This window comes from Pelophylax lessonae (assembly GCF_965119305.1).
Source record: "Pelophylax lessonae genome assembly, chromosome: 4".
NCBI lineage: Eukaryota > Metazoa > Chordata > Amphibia > Anura > Ranidae > Pelophylax > Pelophylax lessonae.
In genome coordinates, this window is record NC_138771.1 from 499,897,054 (window position 1) to 499,919,155 (window position 22,102).

Genomic DNA, 22,102 nt, shown 5'->3' on the forward strand with positions numbered 1-22,102 from the left:
TGTTTTTCATAGGTGTATTTGAAGTTATATCCCCAAGCAAAACATGACTTAGTACTTGGTGGAGAAACCCTTGTTGGCAAGCACAGAGGTAAGACATTTCTTGTAGTTGATTACCATGTTTGCACACATCTCAAGAGGGATTTTGGCCCAGTCTTCTTTGCAGATCTTCTCTAAAGCCTTAGGGCTTTCAGCTCCCTACATACATTTTCTATAGGATTAAGGTCTGGAGACTGGCTAGGCCACTCTATGGCCTTAGTGTGCTTCTTCTTGAGCCACTCCTTTGTTGCATTGGCAGTATGTTTTGGGTCATTGTCATGCTGGAAGACTCATCCATGACCCATCTTCAGTGTTCTGGCTGAGAGAAAAAAGTTCTCATCCAAGATTTTACAATACATGGCCCTGTCCATTGGTTCCTCAATGTGGCAAAGACGGGCCTGTACAGTACCTTTAGCAGAGAAACAGCCCCAAAGCATAATGTTTCCACCTCCGTGCTTGACTGTAGAGATGGTGTTCTTAGGGTCACAGTCAGCATTTCGCTTTCCTTCACTGGTGGACACAGCTTCTGGTATTCATAACCATTGGGTTATACACTCTGGCTGATTTGGCAATAAGGCCTGTATTCACCATTGCCCTAGTGTTGCAAACTCTGACCGAGTGGGCTAAGCTCTTACGCCATGATCTGGAGGGGGAACAGCTCCCCCCCGCCTTTGCCGAGCTGGCTGACCAGCTGGTCCAGGGGATGCAGTTTATCTGTGATGCCTCTTTGGATGCAGCTCCCCTGATGGCTCGCCCCTCTGTTTTGGCAGTGGTCCTTCATCGTGTCTTTTGGCTCAAGTGCTGGTTTGTGGACGAGACTTCAAAAAAGGCCTTGACTGAGGAGATTGCCTATTTGGAGCTACCCTGGATGACATCAATAAAGGTCTCACAGGGAGGAAGAGTACTTTTCTCTCGAAGGCTACTAAGGGCAAGGAACCTCATCGTAGATGTGGGCCTTCCTTCTCAGTTCATAAGAAGTTTTTTCGTCCCTCAGGGTCCACTGAGAAGGGCTCAAAGCCTTTCAGTGCCTCTTCAGGAAGATCCAAATGAGCCTTGTCTGGCAAGCCAAGATCAGGCTTCTCCAGACCCATGGATAAGGCTCCTTCAGCATGAAGGTGGGCCCTCACCCATATTGGGGGTGGGGGGACATCTTTGCTAGTCTTTGGATCTGTGGACTTCACTGGTGCAAGACAAGTGGGTCCACAAAGTCATTCGATCCAGCTAGAAGATCAAGTTTCACTCTTGTCCCCGGCAAGGTTTTTCCCTTCCAACTTGCGCCTGTCCCCAGACCGCTTACAGGGCCTGTTTGGGGCGATACAAGACCTGTTCCTTCAAGGGGTGATAGTCCCGGTCCTGACTTTGGAACGTTTTTAGGGTTTTTACTCAAACCTGTTCACCGTCCCCAGGAAGGAAGGCAAAGTGCATCCAATCTTGGACCTCAAGGCGCTCAACTGCTTTGTGCGGGTAGAGAAGTTCAGAATGGAATCCATTCGAACGGTGGTGGCATCCCTGCGTCAGGGAGATTTTCTCACCACTATCGAAATCAAGAATGCCTACCTTCACATTCCAATATGTGCAGGTCACCAGCGTTTTCTCCAGTTTGCTGTGAGAGAGGAGCATTATCAGTTTGTGGCGTTACCCTTTGGTCTCGTCTCTGCTCCCCAGTTCTTCACAAAAGTGTTAGCCCTGGTGCTAGTTTTGCTATGCCAATGGGGGATTGCGGCACTGGGCTACTTGGACGATCTCTGTGGGGATTTGGCTGGATTCTGAATTTTTAGAAGTCTGCTCTGGCTCCTGGCTTATGTCAATCACCAAGGGGGCACAAGAAGTGCATTCTAAGGTGGGCATTCTAAGGTTCGTTCTAGCCCTCTCCGCCGTACACATTCCTGGGGTGGAAAATTTGCAGGCCCAATACCTCAGTCGGCAGGCATTGGACCAAGGGGAGTGGTCCCTTCATCCGGAGGTGTTTCTTCAGCTGTGTCTACAGTGAGGTATCCCCAAGGTGGATCTGTTGGCGTCTCGGCTCAACAGAAAGGTGCAGGTTTGTGGCTCGGTCAAGGGATCCTCTGGCAGACGCCACAGACATGCTGGTGGCCCCGTGGGGTCAGTATCGGCTGATTTACGCCTTCCCTCCTCTGAAGCTTTTGCCCAGACTTCTACACAGGATCGAGGCAGAAGGAATTCCGGTCAACTTAGTGGCTCTGGACTGGCCTCGTTGGGCTTGGTACACCAATCTGGAGCGGCTGGTCGCCGACATTCCTTGGAAGCTTCCTCTCAGGGAGGATCTGCTGTCCCAAGGACCAATCTTCCATCCTGCTTTACAGTCGCTGGCTTTGACAGCTTGGCTGTTATCACCAGGTGCTGAAGGATAGAGGTAGATAATAAATCTACTTCTAGAAAGATCTACCATCATATGTGGAAGACGTACATTGCATGGTGTGATTTGCTTGGGGTTCATCCTCGCTCCTTCTTGGTGGCTCGGATCTTAACCATCCTTCAATGGGGGGGTGGTTGAACAGACGTTGGCCTTGAGTACCATCAAGTACCAGGTGTCGCCTTTGGCGGTCTTCTTCCAAAGACCTTTGGCCACACACTCCCTGGTGCGCACCTTTCTTCAAGGTGTCCAACATTTGGTCCCTGAAGTGCGGGCTCCGTTGCCGCCTTGCGATCTCAATTTAGTGCTATAAGCTCTACAGAAGCCTCCCTTTGAAAATATTCGGGAGATTCCCCTACTTACGCTGTCCCAGAAGGCGGTCTTTTTAGTGGCTATCACCTCTGCATGCAGGGTGTCGGAACTGGCGGCGTTATCCTGTCCATCCTATCTGGCGATTCACAGGGATAAGGTGGTTCTTTGCCCTGTCCCTCTTTCCTTCCAAAGGTTGTCTCTGATTTTCCTTTGAATGAAGACATTGTGTTTCCTTCCCTGTGTCCCAGGCCTAAACATCTGAAGGAAATTGCCTTGCATGCCTTGGATGTGGTCTGAGCAATTAGGGTGTACCTGGCAGCTACAGAGTACTTTTAGGAAGTCAGACTCTCTATTTGTGCTCACGGACAGATCTCGAAAAGGGTTGTCCGCTTCCTATGTGACCATTTCCAGATGGATCAGACAGACAGTGGTTCAGGCCTATTCCATCAGGGGTCAGGTTTCTCCTTTCCTTGTCAAGGCACACTCTACTAGGGCACTTAGGGCACACCTTCCGTCATCAGGCGTCAGTGACGCAGGTTTGCAAGATGGCACATTTCACAAAGTTTTATAAAGCAGATGTGTTGGCATCTGCGGATGCTTCCTTTGTCCGCAAGGTTTTGCAAGCTTCTGTAAGAGGACCTGATCCTATTAGAGGGTGTATTGATTTTTTTAGGTGGGCTCCAGTTGTTTGGTTGAGCTCCTGTTGCCTGGTTGGCTAATGTTTAGCCTTGGAAATTATTATTTTTTGGTTGTTCCCACCCCTCGTGTTTAACACTGCTTTGGGACGTCCCAATGGTCAATGAACGAACGAGAAAATAGGATTTTTGACTTACCGTAAAATCCATTTCTCTGATGTTCATTGATGGACACAGCACCCGCCCCTCTGTGGAGTTATTAGTCTCCTGACAGTGCTTGGAACAAAACTGAGTGGCTATAGCAGAGAGAGGGAGTATACTCCCTGGGACTGCCCATGGGTGTAGCCAGAATTATTTTCTGCCTAGTGTCCTACTCCTGTAGGGGGCAGTATAACCCAATGGTTATTAATACCAGGAGCTGCGTCTGTCAATGAACATCAGAGAAATGGATTTTACGGTAAGTCAAAAATCCAATTTTTTCTTCCTCCAAACACAGCAAGTCGAGTTAATGCCAAAGAGCCCAATTTTGGTCTCACCTAATCACAGCAATTACTACCAATCCTTCTCTGACTCATTTAGTTGTTCATTGGCAAACTTCAGACGGGCCTGTACATGTGCCTTCTTGAGGAGGGGGACCTTGTGGGTGCTGCAGGATTTCAATCCATGGCGGCTTATTATGTTACCGATGGTTTGTTTGGTGACTGTGGTCCCAACTGCCTTAAGATCATTCACAAGCTCCTCCCATGTAGTTCTTGGCTGATCCTTCACTTTTCTCATAATCATCCTTACCCCACGAGGCGAAATCTTGCATGGAGCTCCAGAAAGAGGGCGATTGATTGTAATTTTGTATTTCAATCATTTGCCGATAATCACTCCAACAGTTGTCTCCTTCTCACCAAGCTTCTTGCTGATGGTCTTGTAGCCCATTTCAGTCTTGTGCAGGTCTACAATCTTGTCCCCTAAGTCCTTTGACAGCTCTTTGGTCTTGCCCATGATAGTAAGCTTTGAATGGAAAAAAGGAGGTAGCAGGCTACATTTGCATACAAGCCATCCTGGGTAATGCCCACATGTAATGCCAAGCCTCCATGATTCATAGAACTGAAATCAAATTAATGCAAGGGATGGACAAGAGAGTATTAGACTGGGGAGGAAAGAGCTAGACGATATTGGACAACCTCCAGTCAGGAAATGAGACGGGCTCTATCTGACTTGCTGCAGCTTCTAGTGCACACTGTGAATGCTGAAGGCTCTTGACAGGAGTACTTTGGCTGTGTGCAGCACCCTGCCAGCCCCTTCCATAGCCGTGATCTGTCTGCACTGCATAGAGAAACACAGAGACTCAATAAAGACATTAGGGAGTCTGTTTTAATGACAAAAAGGTACGTCATTAAACAGAAATTCTGAATTAATTCCAATAGCATGTTGATGATGAAGGAAGGGAAGAATCAAAATATAAACACATTAAACGTCAGCTTCAAGAGATGATGGGTTTGCTCTAGCAGCCCCAATGAAAGTATTTAAATGTTATATAGTAATGCTTAATTAACTTATTGAAACATAAGTGGGAGGAGCTTCTAGTCCTCTGCTGCTGGGCACATGTTCAAAATAAAAAAATAAAAAAAAACAGACTTTAAAATACAGAGAAAAAGATTAAATAATAACAATATTCTATTTTAATCTTTCATACAAATATTTATTTCAAAATCAAATCTTTATTTTTTGGTGTGGGAAGACTTCTGCCTTTCACAGACTGCGTCCAGCCTGTGACTTAGAATAGGAGGAAGGTGAAGCCATCATTAATCTACATGTAATATCACACCCTATTGCGTTGATGTTTTGGAATAACGTTTCCCACTTTGCACTCCAGTTGAGCATCATGGGAACTCTAGTTCCAAAACATCTGAGGTGCCAAGGTTCGCCATCAGAGCTGCTGTTGGAAATCATGGGGCCCCGTACAGCCTACCTTTTGGGGCCCCTTTGACCCACCCCTGGCCCCTCCCCTGTCGCGGCTTTGAACATTTAATAAAATGAGACATGACAGGTCCTCTTTATGGAGAGATATGGGGTCTATTAGACCCCAGTTCTCACCTCTAGCCTTCAAAGCATCTGATAATATTGAGATTTCTGCTCCCACAGGGGTTTGGAAAGCCCACTTTGGTATTTTGCAGAAATGAAGTGTAAAGGTGCCCGGGTCCCCCTGTTAAACTGATAGGGCCAGGCCCGTTACAACAGGACTGGCTGTACTGCCTTATCAGCGGCCCTATTTGCCATCACTGGGTTATATCAATGAGAAAACTAGTTCCCCATTGATGTTTTCAGTAGGGGGAATGGTGCTTCATCACTGGTGTCAATTGGTGGAATAGTGCCTCAAGTGCAAGATAAAGGCAGACAAAGGGCCACATCTAGCCCCCGGGCCGCAGTTTGGAGACCACTGCTGTAGGGGGATAAAATAAAGCTGAACCATGGATGCCACCTCTGCCTTCCCTCCCATAATCTTCTGCTAACGGAAACAAGGAACTAATATCATGGAGATACATAGAACTTCTGCAAGAGTATGAAAACCATCACGGATGGTACCCCCCGCTTTCTTTCCCATAATCCTCTGCTACTGGAAACATGAACCCAGCACCATATAGACAAATCCCCCTCCGGCTGGATTATATGAAGCAGAACTGAACCCTCCTGGATGGCACCTCTGCATTCTTTCCCATAATCCTTTTTGTCTATAAACATGGAAGCAGCACCATTCAAATAAAATTCAACGCTATTAGCCGCCAAGCAGCCGCCCGCGAACAGAAAAGCGGTGATCGCTGCAGCTTCTGACATTTGGGAGAAGGGATTTGGGACTTAGCATAATAAGAGGAATATATATGTTTTTTCCTCCATATTGTGCCTCTGTGTCTTCCTCTGGAGCAAAGGCTCATTAGAAGCCCTATCAGGCTGTATTATCACATCTCAGGGCTCTGTTAATAAGCTGTCACTTCTGGCTAGAGAGTGGAGGTGACGCGTGACATGCCCCCTCGATCTCACGGTCTGCTTCTCCGTGTCTCCATGTCACGGCACTGCTAAGCCTGCCAATGCCAGCTCCGCAGTGGGCTCTGTGGATGGAGAACGCCCCCCGTGACGGTTACAGAGGGGGTATAACCTTGGAGGAACACAAGGCACCATGCACCAAAAACAGAACAAACTGCACAGATATGAGCACAGCTGTCTGCGATTCTCTCAATTTTAGGCCAATCTCAGCTTTTTTTTTTTTTTGGAGTCATGAATTTTAGATTTGCATGATCTGCAGAGAATCGTGCAATTTGTAAATCCAGGCAATTTGGAACACAACAAAAATGCAACAATGTCATAAAATCAAAATATCTAAAATTCAGATCAGCACACTGCAGTGAAAAGTGATGGGTTAGCGCACCGCTGCTGGACACAAACACATTCGCACAGCATTATATACATCAGATTTCTGGTGAGAGCAGAACATTAATGCCATCATTTTAGTGAACTTGTTATATACATTATATAGATTTCAGATTTATTTTTCACGTTAAAGTGTTACTAAACCTACAACAGTAAAATCAGTCTGTATATGCAGTAAAGCATGCTTGTTATACTCTGTGGAACCCAAAGGGTTAAACCTCTGCCTTGTGTTAAAGGGCAGTCTGATCCTGTCTTCCCCGATCCTCCCCTTCTTTTACAGCCCCACAATTTATCTGCTGGTAGAACAGAGCCTTGGGGGCAAGTTGATCATGCTCATTTTGGTGTGTATTGCTAGAGAGTTTTTTTTATTTTTATAGGCATGTGATCAGCGCAGGGCCAATCAGCACTGTACAGACAGAGGGTCAGGGGTCATGCAGCCTCATGCCATGTCAGTCAGAGGAGAATGAAAACTCCTACAAGCCTTAACCAGTGCTCGACCGGACACTGATAGAAGTCACAAGACTGCTATATACTTCTGATGAGAAAGGGTATTGATCAGTTTATATTTATTAAAATAATTGCATTTCCATGTTCTGTGTACTGTTATAGTACAGATATAGTGAATGCAGGGTCCTGGGTTTAGTAACACTGTACAGGGAGTACAGCATGCTAAGTAATGTGTCAGTGTAATACTTCCAGATATTTATTACCTCTTACAGAGATCACATTACTCCATCCGATAATGCCTTCATCTGCTTTTAAGGGACAGATGGGCATGAATGAGGCCCGGGTGGGGCACAGATGGGCATGAATGAGGCGCGGATGAGGCACAGATGGGCATAAATGAGGCACAGGTGGGCATGGATGAGGCTAAAATGGGCATGAAGAGGCACAGATGGGCATGAATGAGGCCTGGATAAGGGACAGATGGGCATGAATGAGGCCTGGATGGGGCACATATGGGCATGAATGAGGCACGGATGGGCATAAATGAGGCACAGATGGGCATGGATGAGGCTCAAATGGGCATGAAGAGGCACAGATGGGCATGAATGAGGCCTGGATAAGGGACAGATGGGCATGAATGAGGCCTGGATGGGGCACATATGGGCATGAATGAGGCACGGATGGGCATAAATGAGGCACAGATGGGCATGGATGAGGCTCAAATGGGCATGAAGAGGCACAGATGGGCATGAATGAGGCACAAATTGGCATGAATGAGGCCTGTAAGAAGGCACAGATGGGCATGAATGAGGCATGGGTGAGGCACGAATGGGCATGAATGAGGCACAGATGGGTATGAATGAGGCACAGATAAGGCACAGAAGGGCATGAATGAGACATAGATGGGCATAAATAAGGCATGGATGAGCATGCATGAATGAGGCACAGATGGGCATAATGGGGCATGGGTGAGGCACAGATGGGCATGAATGAGGCACAGATGGGTATGAATGAGGCACAGATAAGGCACAGATGGGCATGAATGAGACACAGATAGGCATAAATAAGGCATGGATGAGCATGAATGAGGCACAAATGGACATGAATAAGGCCTGGATGAGGCACGGGTGGGCACTGCTGCAGTCTCTTTCCTCGCACGCTGTACCGATGCAGTTCCTTTAAAATAAAGGGGTAAAAAATCTAACCCCCCCCCCGCTATTAGTAGCATTAGGGAGTGTTTAGCAGCACTTAGGAGCGTTTCTGCTGGAAAAACGCTCCAAGAAACTCTACAAAAACTCCTTTTTTTTCCGCTCCTAGACACTGAAGTTAAAAAAACGCTAATAGCCTGAAGTAGTGTGCATGGACACATAGGATAACTCTATTTAGCTTCTAGGAGCAGAAAAAAAATTTAAAAACAGCTTCTAGAGCTTAAAAAAAAAAATGCTAGTGTGCATAGAGCCGAAGAAAAAAAACTCACAAAAAATCGGTAGAGGGCATTTTAGAAGCATTTAGAAGCAATGTGGAACATTTAGGAGCATTCAGCATTTTTTTCTGCTGGAAAAACACTCCAAAAACTCTACAAACACTATTTTATTTTTCTGCTTCAGGGAAGCTCAAAAAAACGTTAATAGCCCACATAGGATAACACTATGTAGCAATGTAGCACTATTTAGCTTCTAGGAGCAATACAAAAAATGCTTCTAGGAGCTTAAAAATACTCTAGGGAGCAGTTAGGAGTTTTTAGGAACTATTTAGCTTCTAGGAGCAGAGGAAATGCTAATAACAGCTTTTAGGAGCTTAAAAATACACCTGTGTGCATGGAGCCTAAAAAAGAAAAACAAATGCAGCCACCACATAATGATTGGTAAGCTGAAATAAATAATATTTTTTGTTTTGGGTTGAATACTACTTTCAAGTGTATCTATTATCAAAAATTAAATAATTTCCACATTGTATTTCCATTATTTCTAGCCTACTGCTCATAAACTGAACAATTTTGAAGGTTATAAACTTACTTTGTGAAGATCCTACTCATTTACTTCCTTGAATTCTGTGACACATTCACTATGCCCTGTGACACATTTCACACAGCCTGCCTTCTGAACTACAGAGGAGCTGAGAGGAGGAGTTTCAGGAGGCGGAGTCAGTACAGGAATGACTGCTTGCAGGCAGCAAGGTACCATGGGATATGTAGTCCTTAGAAATTGACAGTAAACAGTAAAGGAGATGCTGCAAAGAATGCAGGGAATCCAGGAAGTTGTGGGAAAAAAATGGCAAGCAAATAGGCAACACTCACAACACAAAAGGAAATTTTTCTAGTAAGCTTATATTGGATTGTCATTATTATCTATCATTTGTATTTTTATTATTATAACAATACTGGATGTTATGAAATGAAAGTCCATGCTGTGACCAGAGATCTCCCTTAACCCCTTCCTGCCCACCCCAGCATCCCTTTATCCACTTCTGGACCAGAAGGTTTTACCCCTTTGCGATTCTTCACTGAGTTAATTTAACGGACAATTGCGTGGTCGTGCAACGCTGTACCCAAATAAAATTGATGTCCTTTTTTTTCACAAATATAGAGCTTTCTTTTGATCACCCTCTGCGATGTTTATTTTTTGCGCTAAAATAGCGACAATTCCAAAAAAAAAGAACAATATTTTTCCCTTTCTGCTATATAACATTCCCCCCAGAAAAATGTAAAAATCAATTTTTTTCATCATTTTAGGCCAGTTTGTATTCTGCTACATATTTTTGGTAAACAAAAATCCCAATAAGTGTATTTTGATTGGTTTGTGCAAAAGTTATCGCGTCTACAAACTAGGGGAAAGATTTATGTCATTTTTATTTATTTATTTACTAGTAATGGCGGCGATCAGCGATTTTTAGCGGGACTGCGACATTGCGGCGGACAGATCGGACCCCTAACTGACATTTTTGACACTTTTGAGGGGACCAGTGACATTACTACAGTAATCAGTGCTAAAAAATATGCACTGTTAGTGCCGGTTCACACTAGTACGACTTGTCAGGCGACTTGGTCAGCCTGCAAAGTCGCGCACCGTCGCGGTCCATTGAGTAGTACAGGACCGGTTCTAATAGGAGCGACACAAGTCGCTCCGACTTAGAAAAAGGGTCCTGTACTACTTCGGGGCGACCTGGAGCGACTTGCATAGACATTCACAGGTTGCCCCCAAAGTTGTGCGGCTTCAGTGTGAACCGGCACTTACTGTAATAATGACACTGGCAGGAAAGGGGTAAACCCAGGGGTGATCAAAGGGTTAAATGTGAGCCTAGGGGGTGTTTTCCAACTGTGAGGGGGGTGGGCTTATTGGATCAACACAGGGACCTGTGTTCTTAAATTGGAGGAACACAGGAGCTCTGTGCTGAAAACTGACAGAACAACGGTCTGATGTGTTTACAACAGTAGACCGCCGTTCTGTCTTCCCGGGGAGTGATCGCGGCCACCGGCCCCACAGATCAGCTTTCCCCACTTGAGGAGCGACGTATGGGTACGGCGATTCATGCAGCCGAGCCAGCCTCCCGCAGTATATCTGCGGCAGGCGGTCTGCAAGTGGTTATACAGTTGTGAATGCGGGGATCGACGATCTTGTGACCACTGCCGCAGTGGTCACATGATCAGAAGCCAGTCCCGCCAGCAAACGATCTTTAGTTTAGGGATGAAGAGCTGCTGTCATTGGTAGCTCAGTCTGTGTGCTGGAAGCACGCAGTGGGATGTCAGGAATTTTTCCTGCAGATTTGTTAGGTTATGTTTAGGAGTAAAATGTGGAGCTAGGAACTGTTTTCAGGTGTATGGTGGTTGCACAACACAAGAGGCCTCAGCCAAGTGAAGACGGTTGGTTATGTCATGAAAGTATATAGCAGAGCCTGACTCCATTACAAAGGATCTTTCTGGAAGCAGAGCCAATGTGGAGAGATAAAGGCAGAATGTACAAACTGCTGGGACAATCGGAGCCATGGCACAGAATGTCACCCAAAACCCGCAAACATTTACAATAGAAAAATAAAAATGCTGATCAACTCTGTGCTCAGAAAGAAAGCGATATATGTTCTCATTTTTTTATTGATTTATTTATTTTGCATATTCTTTCTCTGTCAGACGCGGTTTTGTCTCGGGTTTGTCGCTTGCTGTTTAATCTGTTGTACAAAGAAAATCTATAGAGGCTGAGAGTTTACAGCGCTGGGAAAGACTTAAACAGCAGATGCCGTCTGCTACATCTTCCGTCTCTATAAACCGAAGGTGTAAAAAACTGGGACTCCATATAAAGTGCTAAACGCTGATTCACTACTCATATGGTGCTGAATTCTGTGACTGTACATGGAGTGCAGAACACCGTGACTCTGTACATGGAGTGCAGAACACTGTGACTCTGTACATGGAGTGCAGAACACTGTGACTCTGTACATGGAGTGCAGGACACTGTGACTCTGTACATAGAGTGCAGAACACTGTGACTCTGTACATAGAGTGCAGAACACCGTGACTCTATACATGGAGTGCAGAACACCGTGACTCTGTACATGGAGTGCAGAACACCGTGACTCTGTACATAGAGTGCAGAACACCGTGACTCTGTACATAGAGTGCAGAACACCGTGACTCTGTACATAGAGTGCAGGACACTGTGACTCTGTACATAGAGTGCAGAACACCGTGACTCTGTACATGGAGTGCAGAACACTGTGACTCTGTACATAGAGTGCAGAACACCGTGACTCTGTACATGGAGTGCAGGACACTGTGACTCTGTACATAGAGTGCAGAACACCGTGACTCTATACATGGAGTGCAGAACACTGTGACTCTGTACATAGAGTGCAGGACACTGTGACTCTGTACATAGAGTGCAGAACACCGTGACTCTATACATGGAGTGCAGAACACCGTGACTCTGTACATGGAGTGCAGAACACCGTGACTCTGTACATAGAGTGCAGAACACCGTGACTCTATACATGGAGTGCAGAACACCGTGACTCTGTACATGGAGTGCAGAACACCGTGACTCTGTACATGGAGTGCAGAACACCGTGACTCTGTACATGGAGTGCAGAACACCGTGACTCTGTACATGGAGTGCAGAACACCGTGACTCTGTACATAGAGTGCAGAACACCGTGACTCTGTACATGGAGTGCAGGACACTGTGACTCTGTACATAGAGTGCAGAACACCGTGACTCTATACATGGAGTGCAGAACACTGTGACTCTGTACATAGAGTGCAGGACACTGTGACTCTGTACATAGAGTGCAGAACACCGTGACTCTATACATGGAGTGCAGAACACCGTGACTCTGTACATGGAGTGCAGAACACCGTGACTCTGTACATAGAGTGCAGAACACCGTGACTCTATACATGGAGTGCAGAACACCGTGACTCTGTACATGGAGTGCAGAACACCGTGACTCTGTACATGGAGTGCAGAACACCGTGACTCTGTACATGGAGTGCAGAACACCGTGACTCTGTACATGGAGTGCAGAACACCGTGACTCTGTACATGGAGTGCAGAACACTGTGACTCTGTACATGGAGTGCAGAACACTGTGACTCTGTACATGGAGTGCAGAACACCGTGATTCTGTACATGGAGTGCAGAACACCGTGACTCTGTACATGGAGTGCAGAACACCGTGACTCTGTACATGGAGTGCAGAACACCGTGACTCTGTACATGGAGTGCAGAACACCGTGACTCTGTACATGGAGTGCAGAACACTGTGACTCTGTACATAGAGTGCAGAACACCGTGACTCTGTACATGGAGTGCAGAACACTGTGACTCTGTACATGAGTGCAAAGCACTGTGACTCTGTACATGGACTGCAGAACACCGCAACTGTGTGCATGAAAAGCAGAGCACCGAGATTCAGTCAGTGGAGGGCAGAGCACCGCGGCTCTGTGCATGGAAAGCAGAGCACTGTGGCTCAGTGACTCAGAGACACAAATCGCATAGTGCTGTGGCTCAGTACACAGTGCAGGACACTGCAATTCAAAATGTATAATACAGAGTACTGTGACTCTGTATAAAGTCCTGAACACTGTAATTATGTACGGGGGAGGGATTATACAGAGGTACAGGATGCAGAGTATTTTCCCTAGAGAGTGCAGAGCATAGCACAGCAGTACAGAATGCAGAGCACTGTTCTATATAGATTGCAGGGCATTTCACAGAGGTACAGGATACAGAGCACTGTCTGTAGAGAGTGCAGAGCATTGCACATAGGTACAGGATGCAGAACACTGTCTGTAGAGAGTGCAGAGCATTGCACATAGGTACAGGATGCAGAACACTGTCTGTAGAGAGTGAAGAGCATTACACAGAGGTACAGGATGCCAAGCACTGTTCCCTGCAGAATGCAGAGCATTGTTCAGATACTGGAATGCCAGGTACTGTTCTATACAGAGTGCAAAGCATTGCACAGAGGCAATGGAAGCATAGCAAAATCCATAGAAAGTGCAGAGCCTTGCACAGAGGTATTGAATGAAAAATGCTGTTCTAAACAGAGTGCAGAGTATTGCACAGAGGTACATAAGGGAGATAAAATGCAGAGCATTTCACAGAGGTACTGGATGCAGAGCCCTATTCTATACAAAAAAAACATTGCACAGAGGCACGGAATGCAGAACACTTTCCAAAGAAAGTACAGAGCATTGCATAGAGGTACAGGATGCTAGAAAATAAAAATAAAAAAGGGATGCATAGAGTGCAGATTATTGCGCAGAGGTACTAGATGCAGAGTGCTTTTCTATACAGGGTGCAGAGCATTGCATGGAAGTACTGGATGCAAAAAGAGTGCAGAACATTACATAGAGGTACTAGATGCAGAGCACTATTCTATACAGATTGCAGAGCATTTCACAGAGGTACTGGATGCAGAGCCCTATTCTATACAGATTGCAGAGCATTTCACAGAAGTACTGGATGCAGAGCACTATTCTATACAGATTGCAGGGCATTTCATAGAGGTACTGGATGCAGAGTACTATTCTATACAGATTGCAGAGCATTTCACAGAGGTACTGGATTCAGAGCACTATTCTATACAGATTGCAGGGCATTTCACAGAGGTACTGGATGCAGAGCACTATTCTATACAGATTGCAGGGCATTTCACAGAGGTACTGGATGCAGAGCACTATTCTATACAGATTGCAGGGCATTTCACAGAGGTACTGGATGCAGAGCACTATTCTATACAGATTGCAGGGCATTTCACAGAGGTACTGGATGCAGAGCACTATTCTATACAGATTGCAGGGCATTTCACAGAGGTACTGGATGCAGAGCACTATTCTATACAGATTGCAGGGCATTTCACAGAGGTACTGGATGCAGAGCACTATTCTATACAGATTGCAGGGCATTTCACAGAGGTACTGGATGCAGAGCACTATTCTATACAGATTGCAGGGCATTTCACAGAGGTACTGGATGCAGAGCACTATTCTATACAGAGTGCAAAACATTGCACAGAGGCACGGAATGCAGAGCACTTTCCAAAAAAAGTACAGAGCATTGCATAGAGGTACAGGATGCTAGAAAAATAAAATAGGGATGCAAAAAGAGTGCAGAGCATTGCATAGCGTTACTGGATACAGAGTTCTGTCCTCTTCAGAGTGCAGATTATTGCGCAGAGGTACTGGATGCAGAGTGCTGTTCTATACAGAGTGCAGAGCATTGCATGGAATTACCGGACGCAGAGTGCTGTTTTATACAGAGTGCAGAGCATTGCACAGAGGTACTAGATGCAGAGTGCTTTTCTATACAGGGTGCAGAGCATTGCATGGAGGTACTGGATGCAAAAAGAGTGCAGAACATTACATAGAGGTAATGGATGCAGAGTGCGGTTCTATACAGAGTGCAGAGCATTGCATGGAATTACTGGACACAGAGTGCTGTTTTATACAGAGTGCAGAGCATTGCACAGATGTACTGGATGCAAAGTGTTGTTTTATACAGAGTGCAGAGCATTGCATGGAGATATAGGATCCAGAGTGCTGTTCTATACAGAGTGCAGAGCATTCTATGGAGGTACTGGATAGCACATACAGTATGTACATGCTATTCAGAGCACTGTTCTGTGCAGAGCATTGTACAAAGGTACATTATGTAAAGTACTGTTGTATACAGAGTGCAGAGCTTTGCATGGGGGTACAGTATGTACAGGATGCAGAGCACTGTTCTGTGCATGGCACAAAGATACATTATGTAAAGTATTGTTGTATACAGAATGCAGAACATTCCATGGAGGAACTGGATCGCACGCACAGTATGTACAGGATGCAGAGCACTGTTCTGTACAGAGCATTGCACAAACATACATTTTGTAAAGTACTGTTGTATACAGAGTGCAGAGCATTCCATGGAGGTACTGGATTGCAGAGCACTGTTCTGTGCAGAGCATTGCACAAACATGCATTTTGTAAAGTACTGTTGTATACAGAGTGCAGAGCATTCCATGGAGGTACTGGATTGCAGAGCACTGTTCTGTGCAGAGCATTGCACAAACATGCATTTTGTAAAGTACTGTTGTATACAGAGTGCAGAGCATTCCATGGAGGTACTGGATTGCAGAGCACTGTTCTGTGCAGAGCATTGCACAAAGATACATTTTGTAAAGTACTGTTGTATACAGAGTGCAGAGCATTGCACACATATGTATTATGAAGGGTTGCATGCGGTGTGAAGCTGACGCACACAGAACCCAGGAAAGCACCATGGCAGCTCCTTATATTGAATCAGCCTCCATAGCAGTCCATCAGGCAGTAGCACAGTCCCTACTAGGTGACCCCACTAGCTCCTCAGCATCATCCACATTCCCTGCATGTACAGCTGCATCATCCCTTCTCCAAGAAATGTGCACAGCCCACCAATACCCGGAGCACACGGCTTACCCCACAGCTGCATATTAAACACATTATTACACCACACAGCAATGTGTACTGGGGGTGCAATCTTCAGAAATGTCATTTATAAATAGAAGGGGGATTGCACACGGCTCACAAACTGCATCAGATCACATTCTATATTGTCAAGGTGAAGGGAAGCCACACACCGCTCATATTGCTGGAATTGAAATCTGGGACTGGATCAGGGGGGGGCTCCATAAATCACCTATAATCTGGAGATACCTGTGTGACCTCAGATTGTATTATTATCTGCAGAGGTCAGGGGATGTGCAATCTCTGCACCAATGGGAGAATGTGAGGGGTCAGTGTACCCCCAATTATTGAACACATTTATCTATAGCAGAAATATTACAAAGGTTATGTATTGAACACATTGCCCAGGCGGGAAATAAAAGAACATGACACATGGCCTTGCTATGTTGGGAATGGGCACTACGGGTTCTCTTTTTTTTTTTCAGAACTACAAGTCCCATCATGCCACTTAACACTGACATTTGAACTGTGTAGATTGGCACTAAATTCGCATGAAAACCGCACATGCTAAGCAGAATTAGCAAAAAATCGCAATGCAAAGTCACACCGTGCACCGCTTTAAATTCGCACCCAATCCGTGCCCGGATCAATGTGAACCGAGGCTTCAGGCTCAGTTCACACTTGTGCAATGCAGGAACGAGCGCCATTCTAGCACGGGTTCTTGCATCACATCGCATCTCACTCGCAAGCAAGTCACACTGCTCTCCGCGATCCACTGCGGGTGTCAATGTAAAGTTAATGACACCCCAAATGAGTTTGCTGATTGCAGTGTGAACTGTAAAATCAGACAGGAATCAGATCACATAGGTGTGAGCACCCTTTGCGATTTGATTCCAATGCGGACTAAAAAAGGGTCCTGCACCATTTTGGTCCGAATGCGATACAAATTCAGCCATAAATTTGCATCTCACAGACTTTGCTTGTTATGTGCACATGAATGCGGTGCAAACCACATGCGATGTCTGTGATCGCACCCAGCCTGAAGGCTCTCCAAAGTGATCTGTAGGGTCCTGGTGGCTGGAGGGTAGCCACGCACATGGACATTTGAAACAACCATTGGCCAATCAAATTAGCGCAGTTGTTTGATCATCAACATACACAGGTGATCCATTATCAATTGGTCGCAATTGGATGTCCGTGAAAGTTGATGCAATTCATAAAAAAGGGGCGCTGATAGGCTTGAATGATCTCTCGTTCTGGCCACTATGACCTATCAAAGCTCACCATACACGGTGCAGTCTGATTGTACAATTACCTTCGATCTACCAACAAGGGCCTGCCTGATTGGATACAGATTGAATGGATGATTTAGGTAGGTCAGTGTGTACCATAAAGAATGTTTAACCCTTTCAATTAGGCCATCGACATGGTTAATTTCAGACAATTAGATCTGTAGATGTATGGATACTATTAACACGATGATCATGTGACAACCCCTTTGGCACCACAGCTGTCCCTTGTTGATGGATCTGAATGGAAGAAGAGGTCCTGGTCACAATACTTAGAACAACCATCTTTATTTCAGCAGGTAAGTGCCCCTCCAATAGAAGTTAAATCCCCAATTTGTATATAAGAAGAAAGCTTTTAAGATATGTTAGGTCACACTCTTTCTAAAGGAAGGTAAGTGTCCCTCTGCCTTCTAGATGGTAAGGAGGCAAGTTCCCCTCTGTCTTATGGAAAATATGAACCCCCTGACCTATGAGATGTGTTCCCCCTCTTCTAATATAGAAGCAGGGCCGTCTTTAATTATGATTGGACCCTGGGCAAATATTTTCTTGGGCCCTCCCAAAACCACTTATTAACTATTTGCAGGCAGTGCGGGCTCAAGGGGCAGCTGCTTTGGGCCCCACAACAATGACTGGACCCAGGGCAGCTGCCCCTTTTGCCCTGTGGTAAAGACGGCCCTGTATAGAAGGTAGTTCCCCCTCACAATTTTGAAAAGGTAAGTTACCCTAAAGAAGGGAGCTACCTTAAATGCTCCCTCTCACTTTTGGAATGTAACTGCTTCTCTGCTACAGAAGGTAAATAAGCCCTCCTTCTCCTAATCGGTAAGTCCTCCTTTATATTACCGATGGTAAGTCACTCTCTCACTTACAGATGGTAAATACGCCCTCCTTCTCCTAATCGGTAAGTCCTCCTTTATATTACCGATGGTAAGTCACTCTCTCACTTACAGAAGGTAAATAAGCCCTCCTTCTCCTAATCGGTAAGTCCTCCTTTATATTACTGATGGTAAGTCACGCTCTCACTTACAGAAGGTAGGTCTCCTTTTCTCTTATACAGGGTAAGTGTCCCCACAACCTCTTATAAATGGTAAGTTCTGTCATAAGGTCACCTCTCACTTTTCTATAGATGGTAAGTACCTCTCTACTATTAGGAGGTAAGTACCCCCAGTCTTGTAAAAGGTAAATGCACCCTCTCCCCTAGAGAAGGCAAATCTCGCTCTCTCAGGTATGTATCCCCCTAACTCTACAGAAGGTAAGTCCCTGTTCTCTCTTATAATGGCCCAAATCACCTTTATGTTACAGAAGGTAAGCCCTGATTTTCTGTTATATAGAAGGTAAGTTCGCCCCTTTTTCTTCTATAACAGGAAAGAGACAATCTCTCTTTGAAAAGTAACTTACCCCTTCTCTTTTTAGAAGGTAAGTACCATCTCCCCTCTAAAAAGTGATCCCTCTTTCCCTCTTATACAAGGTGAATCTCCCCTTTGTTTCTTATAGCAGGTAAGTTACCCTCTCCAACTTATAGAAGTTAGATCTCTGCTCTCCCTCTTATAGCAGGTAAGTTACCTTTCATAGTAAGTAATTCTCCCTTTTATAACAGGTAAGTCTTTCATTTTTATAGCAGCTAAGTCTCCCCTCTACCTCTTTTAGCAGATACATTTCCCTTCTAGCTCTAATGGCAGATAACACTTATAGGTCATTTATTTTCAGCAGGAAAGTATCCCCTCTACCTCTTATAGTAGGTAAGTCCTCCTCTCCCTCCTATACCAGGTAAGTCCCATATCATGTTCATAGCAGGTTAGTCTCCCTCTGCCTCTTATACAGGTAAGTCTCCTCTCTACCTCTTATAGAAAGGGAAGTGTCATTTCATTTTCATAGACGGTAAGTCTTCCCTCTCTCCTGGTAGCTTCTTTATATTTATAGCAGGTAAATCTGCTCCTTCTTATATTAGGTAAGTCTTCCTCTTTCTCTTATATCAAGAAAAGTCCCCCCCCCCTTCCCCCATAGGAAGGTACCATTAACCTCTCCCTCTTATATAATTTTCATAGCGAGTAAGTCTCCCCACCCCCCCCCCCACCCCCTCATTGGAAGGTACCCTTCACCTCTTCCTCTTATATAATTTTCATAGCAGGTAAGTTCCCCCCGGTTGGAAGGTAGCTTTCACCTCTCTCCCTTCTATGATGTTCATAGCAGGTAAGTCTCCCCTCTACCTCCCATTGTAAGGTACCACCTTTAACCTCTCCCTCTTATATCATTTTCATAGCAGGTAAGTCCCCCTCCCCCATTGGAAGGTACCCTTCACCTCTCCCTCTTATATAATTTTCATAGCAGGTAAGTCCCCCCTCCCCTCATTGGAGGGTACCCTTCACCTCTCCCTCTTATATAATTTTCATAGCAGGTAAGTCCCCCCTCCCCTCATTGGAGGGTACCCTTCACCTCTCCCTCTTATATAATTTTCATAGCAGGTAAGTCCCCCTCCCCTCATTGGAGGGTACCCTTCACCTCTCCCTCTTATATAATTTTCATAGCAGGTAAGTCCCCCTCCCCCATTGGAAGGTACCCTTCACCTCTCCCTCTTATATAATTTTCATAGCAGGTAAGTCCCCCTCCCCCTTTGGAAGGTACCCTCTACCTTTCCCTCTTCTATGATTTCCATAGCAGGTAAGTCTCCCATCTACCCCCATTGGAAGGTACCTATAACCTCCCCCTCTTATATAATTTTCATAGCAGGTAAGTCCCCCCCCTCCCATTTGAAGGTACCTTACTACCCTTCTCCTTCTTCTATGATTTCTATAGCAGGTAAGTCTCCCCTCTACCTCCCATAGCAGGTAAGTTCCCCCATTGGAAAGTACCCTTCACCTCTCCCTCTTCTATGATTTTCATAGCAGGTAAGTCTCCCTTCTACCTCCCATAGCAGGTAAGTTCCCCCCTCCCTCCATTGGAAGGTACCTTTCTCCTCTCCCGCTTCTATGATTTCCATAGCAGGTAAGTCTCCCTTCTACCCCCCATAGCAGGTAAGTCTCCCTTCTACCCCCCATAGCGGGTAAGTCTCCCCTCTACCTCCCATAGCAGGTAAGTCCCCCCCCCCATTGGAATGTACCTTTCTCCTCTCCCGCTTCTATGATTTCCATAGCAGGTAAGTGTCCCCTCTACCCCCATCGCAGGTAAGTTCCCCATCCCCCCATTGGAAGGTACCTTTCTCCTCTCCCGCTTCTATGATTTCCATAGCAGGTAAGTCTCCCCCTCTACCCCCATAGCAGGTAAGTCCCCCCATTAGAAGGTACCCTTCACCTCTCCCTCTTATATGATTTCCATAGCAGGTAAGTCCCCCCTTCCCCCCCATTGGAATGTACCTTTCTCCTCTCCCACTTCTATGATTTCCATAGCAGGTAAGTGTCCCCTCTACCCCCATAGCAGGTAAGTCCCCCTCCCCCATTGGAAGGTACCTTTCACCTCTCCCTCTTATATGATTTCCATAGCAGGTAAGTCTCCCCTCTACCCCCATTAGAAGGTACCTTTCTCCTCTCCCGCTTCTATGATTTCCATAGCAGGTAAGTGTCCCCTCTACCCCCATAGCAGGTAAGTCCCTGTGTTGTACTCACTCGGTCTTGCGCCCCAGGATGGCCTTGCAGAGGGTGGTGGGTTTGTGCTGGACCTGGGGGGACCCCCTCGGTGCCGGGCTGGGTTCGGGCTCCTCGGGTGGAGGTGGAGGTTGGTGAGCTGGGCTCTCCGGGGCCGCCTGGCTCTGAGCTGGGCTGGGGGAGGGTGCCGGACTCGGGCTAGGCTGGTGTTGGTTCCGGAGGCTCCGGTTCTCGGTGCCCAGCTGGTCCAGCCTCCGCTCCAGCTCATCGATCCTCTGCCGCTGGGTGTGGATGAGGCTCTGCTGGTTCTGTACGATGCTGGTCAGTTCCCGCAGGTAAAGCACAGCCCGAACCGGGTTCTCCAGGAGGTTCTCCATCCCGGGACCCGGCCAGCCCAACACTGACTGCTCTGCACCGCCGAGTGACAGCGCCGCCCGACGGGGGAGGAGGAGGAGGAGCGGAGCAACATCAGCACCACTGGCAGGTTATATAACGGGGAGGGAGGAGAGGGATGGAGACATCATCACTACATAATACTATATACAGACATATAGAGTGTCAGCTCCTGGGGGCACAGAGAGGACAAAGATGGAGACATCATCACTACATAATACTATGTACAGATATATAGAGTGTCAGCTCTGGGGGCACAGAGAGGACAAAGATGGAGACATCATCGCTACATAATACTATATACAGTCATATAGAGTGTCAGCTCCTGGGGGCACAGAGAGGACAAAGATGGAGGCAGCATCATCACATTATACTATATACAGACATATAGAGTGTCAGCTCTGGGGGCACAGAGAGGACAAAGATGGAGTCACTATCACTATATATTACTATATACAGACATATTGAGTGTCAGCTCTGGGGGCACAGAGAGGAGAAAGATGGAGTCACTATCACTATATGATACTATATACAGATATAGAGAGTCAGCTCTAGGGGCACAGAGAGGACAAAGATGGAGTCCGCATCACTATATTATACTATATACAGACATATAGAGTGTCAGCTCTGGGGGCACAGAGCGGACAAAGATGGAGTCAGTATCACTATATGATACTATATTCTAGAATAGATTGTAAGCTCTAACG

General features: G+C 46.0%; 1 protein-coding gene across 8 annotated transcripts in view; it reads right to left on the minus strand.

Annotated features, from left to right (window-relative positions):
* Positions 1 to 21,458, minus strand: part of IQSEC3 (IQ motif and Sec7 domain ArfGEF 3) — a 157,605-nt gene extending 136,147 nt beyond the window's left edge. For 6 of the 8 annotated variants that reach the window (XM_082257203.1, XM_082257205.1, XM_082257206.1 and 3 more), the window contains exon 1: positions 21,024 to 21,457. In XM_082257203.1, the coding sequence (XP_082113329.1) occupies positions 21,024 to 21,379 (356 nt within the window). In that variant the 5' untranslated portion in view covers positions 21,380 to 21,457. Of the gene's footprint in view, positions 1 to 21,023 lie in introns of all 8 variants that reach the window. The other 2 variants (XM_082257207.1, XM_082257204.1) reach the window with 1 other exon arrangement.
* Between the last annotated feature and the right edge of the window lie 644 nt (positions 21,459 to 22,102).